The following is a 20,776-nucleotide window of genomic DNA, read 5'->3' as shown; positions in this document are numbered from 1 at the left end:
CCAGGGTGTACCCCCCAGCCTTGCAGCCAGTCATCCCAGAATAGCACTTAGTGAAAGTAGGTGACTGGAGTGTAAATGCTGGGCTGGGCGTGTGAGTCCTCTAACACTGTATACACAGTTCTTGTATGTATGACCCCCCCATACTGAGTCTGATCACTGTAGATGTGCAGCTTTTACTGCAGCTACACAGGTTGCAGAGGGCTGCTCAGATTGTCATTTGGTTATTTTTTAGCACTATTATTACTACTACTACTCCTCATGGCTGAGTTGTTGATATTGCTAGTTGGCTTAAACCTTTATGTAAGCCGTATCTTTACCTGTTTATAGAAATATATATTTCAGTAGAGCAGCTCAGGTTGGGTTTCTGGCTCTAGGGTATGACAGCAGAGCCCCATCTGAGACCAGCAGCCTCATGTCTTTTATCATGCGGTGGAACACTAATGGCAGGAGTGTGAATGCAGTCACTAGTCTACTGATGCCATCAAAGGAAGGGCTTTTTCAGTGGAAACGGTCGCAAAGCTGAGCAGCAGGCACAGGCTGAATCATTTGAGCTGATTACCCTGATCTCTGTCTCCCAAAAGGACTTTGGCATGGCGGAAGAATTTGCGACGAAGGCACTCGAGCTGAAACCAAAGTCATACGAGGCCTATTATGCCCGAGCCCGAGCGAAACGGAGCAGCAGGTAAGACTGTTACATCAGTAGCGCAGCCCCAGGCCGGTCTTGTTTCCTCCAGCACGCGTTTTAAATGTGTTGTGGAGGTCAGTTATGTGGATGGAAGGACTCCAGTGGACTAGTGGCGTGAGCCCCATCCCATCCCATCCCATCCCTCCCTCCCTGACTTCATTTTTTTCCCTCTCTCTTTCTCCTTTCCTTTTTCAGCATTTGTTCTTCACATGCTCATCTTACTGGTTCTCTCTCTTCCACCCCCCACAGGCAGTTTACAGCTGCCCTGGCTGACCTGCATGAGGCAGCCAAGCTCTGCCCGAACAACCGGGAGATCCGCCGACTGCTGGTGCGTGTAGAGGATGAGTGCAAGCAGCTACAGAGGGCCCAACAGAAGCAGGGGCCCCCTGGGCAGTCGCAGCCCAACCACGACTCGGACCAAGAAGAGGAGGAGGGTCCTGGCGGCCGAGCGCCCGAGAGGGAGCTGGACATCCAGAGTCCACCGGGGCCAAGGGACCCTGATGTGGAAGAGTCGCCCCAGGTTGCATGGCCGCAGAACATCTACTCTGTGAACAGGACTCCGGATGCAGCAGGAGCTGCCCCGCCAAACCTCAGGCCTGAGTCGCCCCCTGGCCGGCCAGCTCACAAGTACCTTCGGGAGCCGCTGGCCCAGCAGGGCTTGGTCCTTCAGCCCTCGAAACAAGCCCAGATTGTGAAAACCAACCAGCATATGAATTCCCTGCAGGCTGGGGCCAGGTCTGCAGGCAAGAGCCATGGCCAGTACCCTTCCTCCAGCCCCCTGCCCAGCCGTCACATGTGCAGTGTGCTGAAACCAGGCCCTGGAATTGACATAAACATCAACCCCCTTCCCCCAGATGACCTTGGAACCAGTTTTGAGGAACCACTGGATCCCCAGGCCTCCACGCAGACCTGCAGTGCTCCAGTGAAAGTTTCAGAGAGGCTCACTGCCCTCTCTGCATCCTCTTTGGATGCATTGATGCCAGCTGTGCACTTGGGTGCACCACTGAGCGGCGCTGGCCTGGAGGCCAGGAAGGAGTCGGCAGCCACGACAGCACCAGGGTCACAGGCAGGTAGCATGAAGGTGTCCAGCTCCACTAGCAGCCTGGCTTCCAGCAGCAGCCTCTCAGACAGCGGCAAGCTGCAGGGACCAGATGTCCGCAACAAGACTACTGTGGACAAAGCCAAACAGGTGCAGGGAGGAGGAGCTGAGTACAAGCCCCGCCCTTTCATGGGGATCATGGACAAGACAGCTCGCTTCCAGCAGCAGCTGCAGCACCAGGGCCGTAGCTGGCAGAGTCACTCCTCGGAGGGGCTAGTGGGTCACGCCACAGGCCTGCAGGCTGCGAGCTGCGAGCTGCCGTACGGAAAGCCGGGGGGCGCCTGCCACGAGCAGCCGGTGGGCACGTCCCAGAACCTCGCAGGGAGCATCCACAACGGGATGCACTCCAAGGAATTCACCGAAAGGTTTAGCCAAGCTGCCACCTGCTACAAGGAATCCAAGCCAGCCGTGACCATGCCGCATTCCTACTTGGACAGCAAACCTAAGCAGTCCAGCCTGGCCAGAGATAATCCCACTGTTCACGTTTCATCGATGAAACCAAAGCGATCCTTTATAGAGTCCAATGTATAAGTCACTCCTTTGGTGCTCCAGGCAAGGAAATTTTTTTCTTATTGAAAAGTGGGTGGGGTGGGGGGCAGTTTTTATGTTTTCTTTTTTTCTCCTCCAGTTTGGATCCTTGCAGGAGTTTGCAGGCTGTTTATTCATGTATGTCTGTAGTAACAGATGACAGGGCACATGTTTAGGTACAGGTTTAATCTTTTCTTGCTTAAACGACAATATGGCCCCCTTTGCGCCTACAGAACTGCATGTGTGCCTCTATTCAGCCAAGCTGGATGCTGCACTGACTCATAAGACGTGTGTGTGCGCAGAGGAGAACCACAGCGGCACTTTAACAGGCCAGTTCGGTGTGTAAACTGAATGTTACCGCACATTGGTGTTATGTAGAGTAGAAGAGCTTCTGCGTTGAGTAATTCAACGGTGCTGATTGTGAGACAGAAAAGGACGTTCAGTTGAAGGTTAGTGGTCAGGTCGGAGATGGACATTCCTATATTTTTCAGAAGGCTATTGAGATTTCTCACTTTGTACATACATAGTTCACCCCTTTACGTGAAGGTCTCAGTCATAGTAATTGACTGTTCAGATGTCTGCCCATTTTTTTCATGCAGTTAGATTCAGGTGGTGTTGAAGGTTTTTAAGTGTGTTTCTCATGTATGTTTGTACATTGTATAAATTGTCCTATGTTTAACTAAAGCCTTTCTTTATCTGCTTGTTTGTTGCCGTCTAGGTTAATTTATTTACTGCTCCTATGGCTTGGTCAATTGTAAAAGCAATATATTTTATATAGTTATTTTTGCACAGCTACTAAGACATTTTCAGATTTCAATGAGGCTTTGAGAATTTTGGTTGAAACGCATGCTACAGGTGCAGTTTTTAATAAAGATTATAAAATCTATAACGTTTTAGGGTTGGGGACATCAGTTATATTTTAATGTTATATGCAATTGTTGACATGTTTTCAGTACTGTGAGCTGTATTTGTTATCACATACTCTCCTATAATATTACTGCCATACCACCAATGGGGGAAATAAAATGCTCAATATAAAAACGGTTAGTCCTAATTTTATGAGCCTTTGGAGAAACAGATAGTGCTGAAGGACCTGGAGAAAGTAAAAGGGGTCACACTTTTTTTTTCTTCTTCTAGCTATTTCACCAGTTGGAAGTACAAATACCTTGAGTAAAATGAAACAAGGTTATAATGGAAATATTGAATTTGTTATTGCTAAATAGCACTTGTGCACTACAAATTTAAATATTAAATGTACATCTAAAATCCGTGGGAAGTTTTAAAGTCTGTTGATCCGGGTGCTGTGCCCCTCCCCGTCCTGACAAGACACAATGCTGATCAAACTTGTCAATTAGGAGAACCCACAGAGTGCCTGGTGTCTCAAGGCTTTTAAGACCCCCAGTCCACTCAGTCGATCCACATTTATGTGTGTGTTTAGGCATATTGCATAATTATCCTGTCACTGAAGTTGAGTAATACTTCACACATAGTTAAAGTTTGGACTCAAAGGCCAGCTGTAGTACCCTTGAGCAAGGTACTTACATTTATTTCATTTAGCAGACTTTTCTCCAAAGTGACAGTGCTAAGCTACTTACAATTATTTACTCATTTATACAGCTTGGTAAATTTTTACTGAAGCAATTTTTAGAGTAAGTGCCTTGCTCAAAGGTATTGTAGCTGGAGGTTTATCCATTGAGGGTACAAAGCTTAACATTCACATTTATTTAGCAGTTGCTTTTCTCTAAAGCAACTTCCAATTAACTTAAGGTGTGTGGGCTGATAACACTACATAATTTACCAAGGTGACTTCCACTGTAAGTAGTGTGTCATCCATACATCAGTGAAACACACACACTGTCACACTATGGGGGAACCAGAGCACCCAGAAGAAACCCACAGTGCAAGCTCCTTTGGAGAAGAGTTACAGCTATACTTACATTTATTCATTTAGCTGTTACAGGAAAAAAAATGAAATGTATAGATTCAAATTTCCATAGGAATATCAGAGCGATACTAGCACATGACCCCAGGCTCAATATCTCCATCTCTCAAAATGCTAATCTTAAGTCTGGCAACATACACCAAAGAGAACAGTAATAGTATAAGAGAAAACACTGGTAGCTCCAGAAGCATTATCTCCATGACAGTTTGTGACTGTACTTTTAGCTGCAATAGCTTAGCAAAGCAGGAAAAAAAACTACTTCTAGGTATTGATTATAGAAACTGCAAACTTTTGTTCCTTGTGACAAATTTTTTTCATGTTTACATTCATACCAGAATCTATGAAAAATGTAAAATTTTAAATATTTAAATTGCATACATGCTCATGTCTTTGCTAAAAAGCAATTTTGACGTTTCATTCATGCTTAAAAATGCCAAGGTCACAGTTTACAAAAATGTGAACTTAAAGACAAAAGTTTTGTTCCATGGTAGTCTGGATTAATGCACTGAAGAAGCTGCTTTAAGGAATGCAATCTGTGCGTTAAGAAAAAGAGTTCCATTCACAATGCGTGCATATCACAGACCCTTACCTCAGCAATAATGTTCATTTTATATATGAACCCTTTTCATTTACAAATCATTCCTACTCATGTAATTACTAACAATTGTTCTTTGGTAATTCACCTGGAAAAATAAGAAAAACACCTCCCCTCACTGACTGGCCTTCCAGCGACTAATCGCCATCTTCAGGGTTCTGTTTGGAGTTACCGTGGTTGTTGGCAAAGGTAAATTTGTCATTGGGCTGGAGCGATTCTTTGCTTTGATCCAGTCTTCAATTGCTTCCCTCTCATAGGAATAGCCATCTGTTTGCAAAAACAGACAAAACATTTAGAATTTTTAAGAGGTACTATAAATTTGAAAACTTCAAGGAATCATAAGCTATGATTTATAATGAGTATCAAGTTCTTTGGAGTACATGCAGAACTATATCTAGAAAGCCAATTATAAATGGTTCAAATATTCAGTGCTGAGATTATTAAAATGCTTTGAAATCTAGCAGGGAAACAATAGAAAGCTCTTAATTTATAATTCTCTTGCACACATTTCAAAAGAAAATATGAAATAGTCCTTAAAATGCAAAATGTGTTTACCTGCCGCAAGGACTGGGTCTTTCATGATCTCTCTGGTGATAGGACACAGAAACTCATCTGGAACTCCTGTTCCAATCAACTCCATCTTCAACTCAGTGACTTTCCGAATGACTTTGTTGCGAAGACCGGCTGATTCTAAAACCAAAAAGCAACAAAAAGAGATGACACTAATACACACAAGTGCAAAGCAAACTGACACACACCACCACGTTGGAAGGGTGTACCTTCCCTCAAGCCCTTGGCTTCTAACCACCATGACCCTGCAGCCATCATGGGAGTAAATCTCAAACTACAAATTTCTAGTCATTTCTTAATTAACAAGTGATTAATATCAAACATCACGTACATTCTGCCCAGATGACTCCACAATACCAAAAAACACTAGATGAAAATCGAGCATACCCCGGAGCGCAAGGGTCCACAGTGCTGACCTCTGCTCTCGGCACAGGTGTGCTGGCGAAAAACGGTTCGCTCCTCGTGTTTGGGTGCCTTTAGCATGCGCTGCAGTCCCTGGCACCGAGACACAGCGACACGAAGCGAATGTGCACCTGAACGGTTCAGAGCACGGCTTTCCACCCTGTCCCTCCCATGCACAGGAAAGGCGCTGTCACTGGGAAGATGGCTCCTGCCAGCTGACTAAATGGCTGCCTTGTCCTTGCTGCATCTCACAGATAAAAGGAACAGAAAGGTAGATCTGGGACTCTCCTTCATCTGTCTCCGCTACTGAATGCGGAACACATTCGGCAGTCCAAAAATAAAAGAACTTCTGCTTTGCACCCGCTTACTGGTGAGCACTACCCCGGGACTTTCTTCGTACCTGTCAGGATGCAGAACGTTACTGTCAAAGCACAAAAGTCCTGGAGCAACTGCTGCAGTAGTCCAGGCTTAACAAATTTATGCCCGGTGCACTCAAACCTTTCTGTGTAAAAATACAAATGACCACTACAAGGTGAATCAGGGGCTTCTCGTCCTGTTTTTCCACCTGGAACCTACTGCCCTCCAGCATTGCAAGTTGAGAAGGCCTAACTAGGACACGGCTCAGGCTCTTGCTTCTCACACACAGGGTCACCGTGGCTAAGACAAGATAGAAAATAAGAAATATATACCTCTATTCATGCATTCTTGAGAAAAGCTGATGAATTTAATTTTTTTTTTTTAATTGTTTTATAAATTACTATGCCAAGCAAAATGTTTTAACTTAGTCCTTTTGTCCATTTTTTACTCAAATACAAGTATCTTAAATGATCACATGAACACATTTATTCATTTAGCTGATGCTTTTCTCCAACGCGACACACAATGTAAAGGTACCTACAATTATTTACCCATTTATAGCACTGAGCAATTTAACTGGAGCAATTTAGGATAAGTACCTTGCTCAAGGGTAGTACAACTGGAGGTGGGAATTTGAAACTATGACCCTTGGGGCCAAAGGAAGCAGCTCTAACCACTACATTACCAGCTGCTTCAGCATTTAGTACTAGTTAACATAACCGGATACCATAACACAACTCTTTTTATACTTTAAGTACCTGGTAAGGCTTGTGACATGTTGTTGCCCAGATTTTTAACACAGCATGATGCAGAAACTCTCACTGCAAAGACATACTCTGTATTCCTCCAAGGAATAAAGGAGCATGGTTTTTAAGGCACTTTTACAGCTAATGAGTTTCTAGTAACTGCAGGCAGTAACCCTTGGTTTTGCATTGTCATCTGAAGTGTTCACTGTGACAACATTTCAGAGGGTCTGATGGGACAGGGACAGAGATTAAAGCAACACTGGAAGGACACTTCCCTGCCAAGAACTGCATTTTCTGCTACATGGTAAAAACAGGACTAAGAGTCAGCCGGGGTTACCGAGTCTGTGGGTTCGATCCCCGCTTGTTTGTGTGAAGTATGCATGTTGTCCCGGTATCGGGGTGCTTTAATTTCCTCCCACAGCCCAAAGACGTGTTTCAAATGAATTGGTGACTGAATTTCCTGTAGTATGTGTGAGAGTGTGTTGCTCTGATGTATAAATAAGTAATAGACTGTAGGAGGTGTACTACTGTGTATCTAACACTAAGTCACCTTGGCTGAAAAGGGGATAGCTAGAGTATTTCACTGCAAATCAATTTTGAGAAAAGCATCTGGTAAATTAATAGATGTAAATTAAAATGCTATTGCTCTTCAAAGTTTCTGGTCATCCAGAATGAATAAATGGCCCTTTATTTTTGGGGTTGAGAACAGTCAATAACGGCTCCATTTGAACCTTTTTTTAGCCAGACATGTTTCCTGCATTATGAGGTTCATTTAAATACTGGAGGCATTAACAACACAGCTGTGTTACTTGAATGAAGCGGCACTGCAATGCCTCCCCTCTGATAGTGGGAACATAATATGATGACTGCAGCATCTTACGAAGTGCAATTAACACTCTCTGCTAGAAGGTCTCCGAACAGAAGTGATAGAAATGCCAATGGCTGCAGCTTGACTTGTGTAACAATGTGCAGAGACAGCAGTGTAGCTTAATACAGAAGCTTTGCACTGGTGGACCGGAGGGTCACAGGATCAGACCCCAGTTGGGGTAAGGGGTGACTATAAAAGAGTGTCATTTTGAAATGTTCTTGGCAGTGTGTAAATTCCACAGGATTTCCAAGAATGACATGCAAAGACTACAGTTCCAATGGAAGATCTTGACAGCTGCATGCTACATTCAATATCTGTAGGTTAAAACAGTTCATTTGTAGTACATTTACATTTATTTACAATTATTAATTTAGCAGGTGCTCTCCTCCAAAGCAAACTGAAGTAAGCACTCTAATATTTAGCTGAAACCTTTTCACTCAGGCAGCAGGAAAGGTAGTACAGGAAATTACTGGATATTTTCATGCATATGTATTTTGACAGTACTTACTATGTATACAAAGTATATATTGTCTAAAATTACTATTTATATACAGATGAAGCTAGGCTTAAGATAGGGTTCTGTTCCGATGACCACATCCAAAATCAAATTTGTTTTAAACTGAAAATGTCCTTATATAATATGAACAGTAAGGATATATAAACAATAAATTTACATGAATGCTATGTTGTATAATTTGGCTTTGTTATACAAGCATCCCGCGACTTACAAAATTAATCCATTCCTGAAAATGGTGCAAATACCAAAATTTTGGACAGAAAAAGCCCATTTCCCATTATTTTAAACGGGAAAATAACAATGCGTCCCCATCCCATCCACAAACCTCATACCCACTATTCATGTAAAAACTAAGAGTAATATACAATGAAAATATAAATACGGTACAATATCATATTTTTATCTCCATTTCTAAACCTACTATCATCCGCATTTTCTTTTCAGCACCACCGGAATATTCACTTTTTACTTGCTATCCATTTTAAATAAAAACTTGAAGAGAATCACACAAGAAAAGTTTTGTTAAAGTGCAAACGCTGACAGACACCCAAACACTGGCTGAAACCCAACAGATATGGTATCTTACAGCAACACAGCCAGCCCATGTTATCTAATACAGCAGATTGAGCGGTCGTTGTTAGACATTACAACAAAATGTCCAGACTTGAAAATTAATATAATAAGGATAATGGTCCAGACAGCCTTTATATGTCCGGGTGGTTGTAAGTTGCATTGGTTGTAACTAGAGAACCGCCTGTATTAATAAATATTTTATTAAATATTATTATATTTCATATTAACCCTTGGTGGTAAGTTTTTCCACACTCGACAACATTACTGTCCATTCTATGTAATGTATGAAGGTAACGAATAAAACTAATAAAAAATACGCATCCTGACAATTTAACAGATTTGGCTACCATGATGGTTAGTGATGGCTTGCAATTTTAAGTCTCATCTATACCAAATTTTAATGGGTATGCTTTTGTTTGGGGGGGGGGGGGGGTGCGGTGGCGCAGTGGGTTGGACCACAGTCCTGCTCTCCGGTGGGTCTGGGGTTTGAGTCCCGCTTGGGGTGCCTTGCGACGGACTGGCGTCCCGTCCGGGTGCGTCCCCTCCCCGCTCTGGCCTTACGCCCTGTGTTACCGGGTAGGCTCCGGTTCCCCGCAACCCCATATAGGACATGCGGTTCTGAAAATGTGGGTGTGTGCTTTTGTTTGATGGTTCCTACTAAGTACTAAGTTTCTAATTTGTAACTGACAAACAGTGCCGTATAGTTTAACCTTTCAGCAAGTCTGAAAATTTGTAGGTCTGCGTCAGGCAAGGTATTGTCGATAGTCCAACTGTTTGTAGCTTTTGATTCTTCCTTAGAGTAAGAACTGAAAATTGCACCTTTTTGTTCTTCAGCTGAAACTATCATCTGACATGTAGGACAACCTATGAAGAAATAAGGTCATGTACTGACAAAGGGGGCACATTTAACACAAGGGAATCTTTCGCAGCTGTATTTGAGGTTTTTTTGGTGCACCCTGTGGTACCTGGCCCCTGCGTTTTGATGTATGAAGGTCGATGCAATAAAGAAAGTAAACGACCCAGCGCTGGATAAAATGTACCGACTTTGGTGTACTGTGTGACATTTATACACAATATAGGGGGATCCACACAAGACAAAGCAGGTGGGGGGCTGTTTTCATTGCTGTGATTGATAACACTTAATAAGCCACAACTGGGATGTAGTCGTTGATAACAAGGGAAGAGCAGGATTTGGGAGTCTGTAACCAATGAATATTTCATGAAGAGATCACTCCTGAAAACTCATTTATCTCCATGCGAATACACAAATGCTGTTTCAGTATCCAACGCTAAAATGTTCACCACAGAGACACATATAAACAATCTTACTTATCCTCAAATTACCCGTTAAAATAAATACATTCAAAGACAAAAAGCAGAGAAGGAATCTGCGAAACAAAACAGATAATACGCATTAACTAAGAGTAACTAAATGGCCTTGGTAATATGATTATGTTAAGGAAGAAGAGTTTATATATCATTGAAAAACACTGAAAATGGAAAAATACAGTCAGAAGGTAATGATGAAAGCACACATATCTGAAAAATTAGAGATTACATTCAGATTAATCTGAATCTGTAATACATATTTCAGACTGATAATGCGAGCCCCTACCTCGATATCAGTGGAAATTCATGTACGTCAAATATTCTAAAGCAAATTAGATTATTAGGCTCTGTTTTCACTTTCAAAACAATTTCACTGGATATTAGATGTTACGTAAAGGCCCGCTGTTTTCGAAGCAGATTACACTTTAGTTTCTGTTGCATGGAGATTAAAGCAAATCACTGCTTGTGTGACAGCATTCCAGCAGAACTAACCAAACATTACACAACATAGAGTGAACTCAAATGGAATTTTTTCTGTACATTAAATTTCACTTAATTACATATTTACTGTTGCTCTCTATACTGTAAATGCTTGTCTGTTAAAATCACTCTCTGTTCCAAGAATTTATCTAATACAGTAATTATGCAATATCAACACTCAGACAGATGTTTCTCCATTAAACATTCAGTGAATACTGCATGCAGCAATTCCATCAGAACATAATCAACAGCACCCGCAATACTGAAATTCTCATTAAAATGAGTCTAGCATCGAGGGTAGCTAACCCTTACACTAACCAGCAGACACATGAAAGTTAAGGGCCCAGTCGCAGGACATACCACTGTACTTCACACCCAATCACGCAAAGTGTCTGTGTGCCATAGTTTCTGAGATTTGCCCAAACTGCTATGTTGGGAAACATGTCCTCACCGATATTAAGCTCCATTGCCAGCATCTCCTTGCTCAAGCTGAGCAGCTCAGCTCCATCAATGTTGTTGGCCTTGAAGGTGTCCACTAACGCCTCCAGGCCCTCCTCGTGCAGCCAGGCTGAGACATCATCCTCTGACCAGTCGCCCATGAGCAGGCTCCTGTGACCCGCCAGCCTCCTCCCTGCAAGCAGGAGCAAACAGGCACTGCCTTTACATTAATCCCTCCCCACATCTCGCCAGACATTTCCCCTTGCATGGCACCCAGGCGCTACCTCAGTGCTCATAACAACTTACCATGCATTCAATATTCAAGAACAGAAAACCACAACCACATAAATGTCAGCATGTCATTAACGTGTTTTAACACAGCTATACATGATGCCTTTATCAAGAACATTCTAATCACATTTGTGTGTCTTAATGAATATTTATAAGGAGGCAACCTTCAGATGATTTTTCTGGGGCTACTGTCATTCACAAGGCGTTACGGCTACAATGCCTGGACCCACATATCTTCAATCATTACGTGGGAGGCAGTTAGTCCATAGAAGGCATTTATCATTAAAACGGGTTTCTTTTCCTTGCCTTATTTTAATGCTTTTGCTCATCCCTAAGTGCTTCCAGTTGGCCCTCAAAATGTCAGCCTGTCCTGTTAGACAAGCTTCTCTCTGAATGTCAACTCTGTCTTTAGATGCTGCAATCACACTTTGAACATTTGGAAATACATAGCAGTAAATACTAAAAATAATCCTACGAACATGAAATGAGACAAAGCATAACCAAGTCAATTTTGGCTGCTTTGGGGAAAGTTAGTTACACATCTGTGGGGATGTGAGGCGACGTACATGTGGGTACGGGAACAGATCTACTCTGCTATGTCTATGAGAGGTCATTGCTGTCCTGGAAACGTTCCCACACTGAGACCCTGACATAACCATCTCCCACTTTACAAGTCACCATCGTTTCCTTTGCTACTCAACCATTTGTGAAGGCCTTCAGATATCTAATCCATTAATTGTATTCCTGAAATTGACCAAATCCTGCAGTCCTGTTCTTTCTTAGTCCCCAATGCTTCTCTTACCTTCACATGAAGCATCTGTATTTGCAACTAGGAAATAACATGGAAAGAACAAATAAATCACTAAGTCAGAGACACACCATGTATCAATCTATTTTTACATCACAAACTATTAATATGCCACTGCTGTACAGGAAACAGAAAGAAAATAGAATGCTGTTAAAATGAAACTATAGTTTTGTAATTAAACATCTAGATCTGTAATGAAAGCTTTGCAGTTAAGGAATAGTAAGTAGAAGGTCATCAAACTCGATCCATGTACGTTGCATTCATTCGTTTTTTATTCGAAATTGAAAAACAAAATGCAAATTACGATTACCTTTATTTGTTTCTTGTTTTAAAAATGAAAAACAAATTATGAATTAACTATGTTTAAAAACCATTTTTTGTGCAAAATGGGAAATATTTAAAATATGCCTCATTTATAGTTTCTTGCCGTCATATTTCTTGACTTTTAGTCATTTCGTTTTGTGGCATTCTTGAACAACCCGCATCTAAACTAATTGAAACCACGTATAATCCATCAGTAGCTTCATCGAACGTGCTGGCTTCGCTCCGAGTTATTCATAAGTTAATACGGATCACGACGTGTTCTTCAAAAACAGGAAGACAGTGACAGTAAGGGAGGACGTCATTTCCACCGAGACAATCGGCAGGATTTTTCAGGTGCTACTTCTTAAGAATCTTATTACTAATTAAGCGCAAGTGTTAAAAGCACCGTGAAGTTCTAGGTTCTAGTTCTAGGTTAGGCTACATGTTATACTGGAAATATTGCGCACTTTAGGGCATTCATCATATTTGGTATTGTGAGATTTTGATTTCTACACTTTGTATGATTAAAGGAAAACAGAAAATTAATTAAAAAAAAAGTCCTTTTCTTTTTTGTGTGCTTAGAAACAATAAAAAGTTCTCATTTTTCTGCTTTCAATATTACGTCAAAAAAATGAATGAAAGCGTCGTAATTCGCATTTTGTTTTTCAATTTCAAATCAAAATGAATGAACGCAACGTACACGGTCCAAACTCCTATTCTTTATTTATAGAAAGAAGGCTGTCCTTAACTTAAATACATACGTTCACACTTCAAAGAACAGCCTTTCGGTAATTCAGAAAAGGAAATATAAAAGTAATAGAATGAAACTGCTTTCAGCCATTCATTTTCACAAAAAAGGCAAAAAATCCATTCAACGCTTTACAGGAAAAAAGTATGGATTTCCTTGAAAGGCCAAATAGGACAAACAGGGAATTCCTTTTTATGTTGTTCAAATAGACGTCACTTCACACATCCTTAACAAAACAGTTCCTAGCCCTATAATCCACTTTGATCTCTGCAGGATTTCCATCTTTTGCAGAAGTGGATGAAGTCCAACTGAATAAAACACACTCACCAGGCAAGGACTTTCCTTCATTCCCTAGAAACAAACAGAAAGAAAAAAAGAGAATAAAACATCAACACTGTATTGCACTGGGGTGGGCTGCATATGTTCTCGTAAGATCTCTGTTTTCCTGCTTAATAGCACCACAAGTGCTGTGTAAATACTGGCATCTGTGGTACTGGATAGCCATCAGCAAACAAACAAGGTGCAGTCAGCGATGCGGAGCACTGGTGGAAACAGAGCATGCGTGTTTCATGCTGAAAGTCGGCTTCTCCAGTATTTATGATGCGTGAAGACTCCTGGGGGTAATAGGGACCTTCAGCAATCAGTGGCCCCCACAGTCCTGCCATGACTGGACTTTTTAGGGTGTTTACAAAGCAAGCTCCACCAAGCTCCATCTGAAGACAACCTAACTGCAGCACTCACCTATGGGGCCCAGAATGATCCAGCCACCAGTGGGTTAACCCCACTACTACTATTAACTAGCCATAAGGAATCCCAGGACCTACACTCTTCCTGCAAGGAGAGGGCATAAGGGAGGATGCTGTGGGGTTTGAGTCTGCATGGACCTCGGCTGCAGTCATTTATGCTGAACTATGCTGAAAAATAGCTACTGCTGACAGGCTTTCAATCACATGTGTCGCCAGGGAGTTTTCTGCCTTTATCTGACAAAGGGGAAATGCAACTGTACACTGCAGTCTACGCTTGCCTAACAGCTATTTTCTATAAGATCTCATCAGTCATGGGGGTCTTGGGAGGTGGGGTGGTGGAGGGAGGATAGTGTTGGTTTGATACGCACAGTAACCACTGTTTCCATCCTCCACCCTCCAGATATTCACAGTCTTGTCCATAGAGCCTGTTGCAATGAGTGGCACCGTTGGTGAGAAGGCACAGGCTGTCACATATCTGCAGCAGAAGATCATGAGATTTCACGCAGTCTGTCACTGCACTGAGAGCGATGGTGCTGCGGTTAAGTATTTATGAGTATGCTGTCTTACCTTTCATGATGCTTCAGAGTGTAAAGCAGGACTCCCTGGTTCTGCAAAGCAGGAAGACATATTCATCAACAAACAGCCATTCCTCACATTCCTCTGGGTTTAAACTGTTCAGTGCCTAATGCAGAGTAGAAGTTAGCACAGATCATCCTGTGTAAGCATGAAATATATAGTCAACAATAAAATAAATAAAACAGAAAGGGTAGGCTACTTACAGCATCATATACAGTGACAGTTTTATCCACTGAACTGCAATATGGGAAAAAATATATATGTTCACTGTGGGAATATCCGGAAAACAATTGCTACTCCAGCAGCAACAAGGCCATCTGTTTGGATTGCTACATGAAGCTAAAAGATGCTTAATATCAAATCAAAACTATGATGCATTACAATTAATGCACATTAAAAGAGCAGTTTGTGCAATAAACAGTTCAGTTTTACATTTTCAACGAAAACATGTAAGCAGCAATGTTAATTGCCTAAGCGCTTATGAAAAAGATGGTAATTATCAACAGATGAGAGAAATGCTATTTATAAATCATATGTCACAGAGAGCAGTACGCTGTAGAACAGCCCCCCTAGTGGTGAAAGTTTACTGAGTCAAAACAGGGAGATGGGAAAAAAAACATTCCTCTATTCTTCCTGCTGTCAGACAAAGGTATTCAAGGGTATTTACATATACATGTATACAATATACAACAGAGGACAAGGCAAAGCATAAACATGACAATATACTGTACAACATTTAATATGTTACTATGTTACAATATACTGTGCAACATTTAATATGTTGTATACAAAAAGGGAATGCGGGGGCAGAAGTCTATTGTTATTTATGTAGCGCAGTCTATTTTAATTTTAGACAAAGTATTTTTTGATCACGCAGCAAACACATATATCCAAAATAAACTTTCCCAATTTAGACCAACTAAAGTTAAGTTCCTCATCTAAGGGTCTTAAATCAGGTGTTCTTCAGGGACCTGAACCTGCAGCCTTTGGAATGCAAGTCTGCATCCTTAAAGTGTACACCGTCAGCAGTCCCTTCTTTATAGCACTGTTTTTAGGCAGCCTCCTTACCCTGAGACAAGCAGCTGTCCGTCAGCTGAGAAAGAACAGGAGAGTACTGGGGCAGACTGCCCGGCCAGAGTGTACAATAGCTGCATCTTCCAGCCTGAGAGTGGGCACACAGTGAAAGATGATTTACAGCCGCCCCCTGCGCCATCATTAGTCTAAACCCTATGAGCACAACCCCATGCTGACAAATGGTTCAACCAGTCAACAAGATGCCAGTGTAGATATGGCATACATTAATGGAAATTGCTGCATGCATACACAATTCAGTCTACTTTAGTATTTCACTTATAAATATTTAACAATTTGAATGTTAATACTTTCTATATTACTTCTTTACTTCTGGAACTAAATAAAGTAATTAACATATCGTGTAAAACTAACAAATACTGTAAATTATAAAATAAGAATTATTAATGAAAACACACACACACACACACACACCACCGGAAACCGCTTGTCCTGAGCGGGGTCGCGGCAAGCTGGAGCCTAACCCGGCAGCACAGGGCGGAAGGCTGGAGGGGGAGGGGACGGGGACACACCCTGAACGGGACGCCAGTGCGTCACAAGGCACCCCAAGCAGGACTCGAACCCCAGACCCACTAGAGAGCAGGCACAGGCCAAACCCGCTGCACCACTGCACCCCCATTTATGGAAACCCAACCATCAAAAACTCCATTATTCCTTTGTAACATGTAAATATCTCTCCATATATAAACACATACTAATTTCTATTTTGGTTCTTGCTGCAACAGACATGCTTGTTATAAATTATTTTTTCTTTCACCCTTTAGCATGTTTGACAATTAACTGAAAATATATTGTATTGCTGTAGTAAAATGAATACTTCTGTGCTGTCAGTATTCATAGAAACAAATGAACAGTAATTCAATTGCCCAGTTCCCTGTTTCTCCAAAGATTAATTATACATAAATAGATTAATTATAAATTAACAAATGCCCTGTTATCCCAAAGATGAATTACAAATAGAAAAGAATTATTATGATCTTGTTAAAAAAAATTGCATTTTATAAAATGTCTATTACACTGAAGATTTTAATTTCCGGTGTTGATATACAAATCCATAAAATAAACTGAATAAATTACAACAGCTAGCTGATGCAATAGAAAAATCTGCATGTGAGCTGACATGATACGTAACCTGCAAAGACAGGCAATGTAAAATTGCTAGAGAGATTTAATTCACACACCAGCCATCTGCAAAAGCAATTTCAAATGCATCTAAAATAATATAAATGCAAAATAAACTGACTAACACTCATTTCTCCTTGGGTGACAGTGACACGTGTGTTGCTGATTCGCTCTGCGCCTTTCCAGAGTGCTTCCTTCAACAGGCGGCCGTAAAACAAAGGCACAACGCTAATCTCAGCGGGACATCACGAAGCATCCAGACCTCAGCCAGAAACCCGTTTCCACAGCAACAGAGACAGATTAGACAGCGACGAACGTGTACTGTACAAGAAGTGTGAGACCATTTGCCACCGCCTTTTACAAAACAAAGGCTGCTTTTCTGGTTATCAGTCCCATCTAGGGACATGTCCTCCCAGTGACGGTTCATGAAGACCTGCTGAGATCTATGCGCTGAAAAGAATATTAATACGCTACATATAGAACCTCTTCCTGTGTCCCACTGCTGCTGTCAGTACCAGTTTACATTTGTATGTTACTTGCGTGTGCGAGCTGAATATTTAAAATAAGCCTGCCCAGACCAGTTTCATTTGAGGCTCTTAAGATGCTGGACACACACTGTATAAACATGGACTAAATACAAAGCCGCGCAGTGTTTTAAAAATGTATGGAGGAAGCGCTACTGCTTCTGTTTTCATTAACTTTCCCTACAAGCATAAGGGTCACACAGAGGCCGCTGAATGCAAATCACATCCATACTTGGTGCTTTTCTATTACAGCTGATTAAGCCTGAAGAAATAAAAACATGTATTTTTAATGACCATTGTATTATTAACAAGGCATTATGCTGCAGAAGCTGTTGTGTTCCACGCTAATTAAATTATTTTTGTTGCTGTTTGTAAAACCCAAGGTTTTCAAGCCACCGGGGGGTGTATTAAAGGATAGGGTGTGAGAAACAGCAATGTGTGTACCTGCTTCTGCGTGATGTGAGATGATCCATATCTTCAGCAGGCTGTCTTGCCCACAGGAACTAAGGCGAAAGAGCACCGAGTCGCCATCTGCTATGCAGGGGAAGAAAGCACAGCAATTCATGCAATTCTGCAGCCATTTCTTATCCACCTATCAGCCTATCAAAGACGACGATAATTTTGCTATATTTTTTTAAAGGTTATACATATCATAAATATAGCTATAAATAAAATTAAAGGTTATACATACATATTATTTTTAAGACGTACAATATGAAATAGCAATTAATAATTATGAAACACTTCAATCCATTTAATTGTTTACAAAAAATTAGGAAGATTCCAGCAGAGAAGTTAAACTCCAAAAAAGGAACGAAATGGAGAAACTTTAGGAATGCTAAAAAATGGGTAACAGTGAGCTGTCCACACATATGGTCATGAGATAAAAATAAAGCTTTCTTGGAGTGATTATATATTGACGTAAGGCCCCAGCAACAAAGGAATGAGACTGAAATAACACTTTTGGGTTTCCAAAAGCAATTGCTGCTAAAAAAGGCCTCTGGATTCTCTCTGTACCTTGAATATTTGTGGATGTTCTTTTCCCTGTTCTCTACCCAAGTAATGTTACTGAAGCAAAAAATATACATTTGTCTCCGACTCCAATCTATATTTATACAATAGTTATCATGTGTCTCTCACGTTTTTAGACAATCTCCCTTACTATTTGTGAAACGGGGCTTTTGATTAATACAAAACCCTATCCTCTCTATGTTTGTAAGAACTTCAGGGAAAACACAGCTGCAAACACAGACCTCTTTACACAAACTAGCAGGTTAAATAGTCCATGACAAGCACAAATCCTGGAGTTTCCCAAGTTTTCAGTGTATTGCACTGGATTATGAATATAGAAAAAAAACAAGTTCAACAGGCCAGCTCGTTGCCATTTTTTAACAGTGCACAAAATGTCAGAAATCCTTTTGCCAACAGTTACATATAACGTGGACCGCATGTTATCAATTCTTACCGCTCTGCATCTGGGGAGCAAAGTGGCAGCAGGTGACCCCCAAGTCATGCGCATTCTTCACAGCCTGCTGCTGGTTCATCTCCGGGTCCCACAGGCGGAGGTCTCCATAGCTGGAGCCCGTTACAAACGCCTGGCCGCATGGGCTGAAGGAACATGCCACTACTGTGGCTTCATTAACCACGCAAGTCCTGAGGAGAGGCGCACACTTACGTTCAGTTTTTCAGCAAAGTGTTTGCCAACATGATTTCAACTCTTCTGCACCACATAATGCATTTACCGTCAAACTTCGATTATCAATGAAAACAAATCTCCCATAAAATCGATGTATACTAAATGACAGTCGTCTTTGCATAGATTTTTCCACATCTTTAAAGAACGCGGCAGTAAACCATGGCACATTACAGTACGTTGATCAAAGGTATTGTCTATTGGAGCGGTAACAAGCAGTGGGATTTAAACCAGCAGGTTAAAGGTTCCAGTCCTAATAGGAGCCAGCAAGAAATGGTCCTGTTAGCTGCTCTCTGGCCTTCAGTGCTACATTTGACGTTCAACAGATATATGGTAGGCACAGTAAGAACACCCTGCTGCATAAATAGGTTTTTTTGGGGGAAAAAAAAAAAAAAAGTAAAAAGGTGTAAGTCACCTGAAATAATTGTTTACACTAGCTGAAGCCCTGTACTAAATGGTAAATCTGCTGCCTGACTGGTTCATTAAACTACTGACTGAGCGAAGCAGCGCGCGCACCAGGGCCGTCTACCTGCGCAGAGTCTTGGTGCGCAAGTCCCACAGCGCGAGCGTCCCGTCAGAGCCGCCGGAGACAAGGTGGGCGGAGTCCGGGGAGAACGCGCACACTCTAACCGGACTGCGACCCGGATGTTCGAAGGCCGCCGCGATGTCGCCGCTGTCCGTGTGCCACACCACCGTGGTGGCGTCCGTGGAGCACGAAGCCAGGTAGCGGCCGCAGGCGCTGAAGCAGCAACAGTGGACGCCGTAGCCGTGGCCCGTCAGTGGGGAGAAGGGCAGCTCCGAGAAGTCACGCACGGAATAGACGCGCACCGTCTTGTCCGTAGAGCAGGTCGCCAGCAAGCTGGCGGAGAAAGCGCACCAGTTCACGTCGTCCCTGTGGTCCTGAAGCGTGCAAATAAGTGACACCATTTTGACGGCGCGTCTCCGGTCCCTGAGGGGGGGAAAGGACGACAGTATTAAGAAACGTAGCTTTCACAAGATGGCGCAGCTCGCCGAAGCCCGGTACCGCCCACGCTACAGACGCAAAACCCAAGCGTTCCCCCCCCCGATAAAACACTGTCACCCTGCGTACCTTAGAAGCTTAGTGCTAGCTGTCGTTCGGCGGATATAAAACAAATCTAGTTATCCAACAGCTGCCCGAGTTACTCTGAACAGGAAACCGGTCTGTACTGTAGCGCCAGAGAGTAGCTGCATGTGCCGCCGGTGTATACAGAGAAAACAAAAAGGTAGTCACTTAAGAAAAACTATACCAATGAAAAGGTAGCACTAAGTCAAGTGCATTACAACTAAGATAAGCACGAGGGAAAGGAGCGCTTACCGGTCGGTGCACTTCCGTGTGGACTGGCTATCGGCAATAGCGGCGCAATCATGTGATGTGATGCGGCGCGGCGCGCCGGAGCTGCACGCGGGCGCCGTCTCGCAGTCCCTCGCGCACAAAAACAGGCGCTTCGATGAGATGAACACAGAATACTCGTAGGGATGAGAAAATTACACTAATTTATAAACTTGTACAAGTCACAGTCGTAAAGTTGCCATAGTAGCTCGCGTGTCTTCATCTGGCCAACGGCCTGTGGACTGCGTGCATCTCTTTCGGCAGCACCGTCACCAGTCAGTAGCCCGGGCCATTATTTTTCGTGTTAAGTCCTAATAGCTTATTATAAAACGTATTTGCGACGTCTTTTAAAGGACTAATGAGACTATTAATCTACACCCAACGACCGAGTCT

At 42.3% G+C, this 20,776-nt stretch overlaps 2 protein-coding genes across 14 annotated transcripts in view; one reads left to right on the top strand and one right to left on the bottom strand.

The window, feature by feature from the left end:
- Window positions 1-3,330, top strand: part of LOC108927934 (protein TANC1-like) — a 109,676-nt gene extending 106,346 nt beyond the window's left edge. For all 8 annotated transcript variants that reach the window (XM_018741597.2, XM_018741598.2, XM_018741595.2 and 5 more), the window contains 2 exons: window positions 582-682; window positions 935-3,330. In XM_018741597.2, the coding sequence (XP_018597113.2) occupies window positions 582-682; window positions 935-2,315 (1,482 nt within the window). In that variant the 3' untranslated portion in view covers window positions 2,316-3,330. The remainder of the gene's footprint in view (window positions 1-581; window positions 683-934) is intronic.
- Window positions 3,331-4,178: 848 nt separating this feature from the next.
- Window positions 4,179-20,768, bottom strand: LOC108927953 (WD repeat, SAM and U-box domain-containing protein 1). 6 transcript variants are annotated; one of them, XM_018741638.2, is made up of 14 exons: window positions 20,369-20,768; window positions 19,562-19,981; window positions 18,805-18,992; window positions 17,784-17,873; window positions 15,670-15,763; window positions 14,805-14,838; window positions 14,593-14,633; window positions 14,394-14,500; window positions 13,607-13,630; window positions 12,223-12,249; window positions 11,143-11,322; window positions 5,807-5,914; window positions 5,405-5,539; window positions 4,179-5,116 (listed from the first exon to the last, which is right to left on the bottom strand). In XM_018741638.2, exons 2-14 carry the CDS (start codon window positions 19,957-19,959, stop codon window positions 4,965-4,967), a joined length of 1,578 nt encoding a protein of 525 aa, XP_018597154.1. In that variant the 5' UTR covers window positions 19,960-19,981; window positions 20,369-20,768; the 3' UTR covers window positions 4,179-4,964. The 6 variants fall into 6 exon arrangements, with proteins under 6 accessions (XP_018597154.1, XP_018597156.1, XP_018597155.1 ...); XM_018741640.2 differs by having other exon boundaries at window positions 17,784-17,870; XM_018741639.2 differs by lacking the exon at window positions 20,369-20,768 and adding an exon at window positions 20,123-20,264.
- Window positions 20,769-20,776: the final 8 nt, after the last annotated feature.

This window comes from Scleropages formosus, chromosome 12 (assembly GCF_900964775.1).
Source record: "Scleropages formosus chromosome 12, fSclFor1.1, whole genome shotgun sequence".
Classification (NCBI taxonomy): Eukaryota; Metazoa; Chordata; class Actinopteri; order Osteoglossiformes; family Osteoglossidae; genus Scleropages; species Scleropages formosus.
This window is presented reverse-complemented; position numbering and strand designations above follow the sequence as displayed.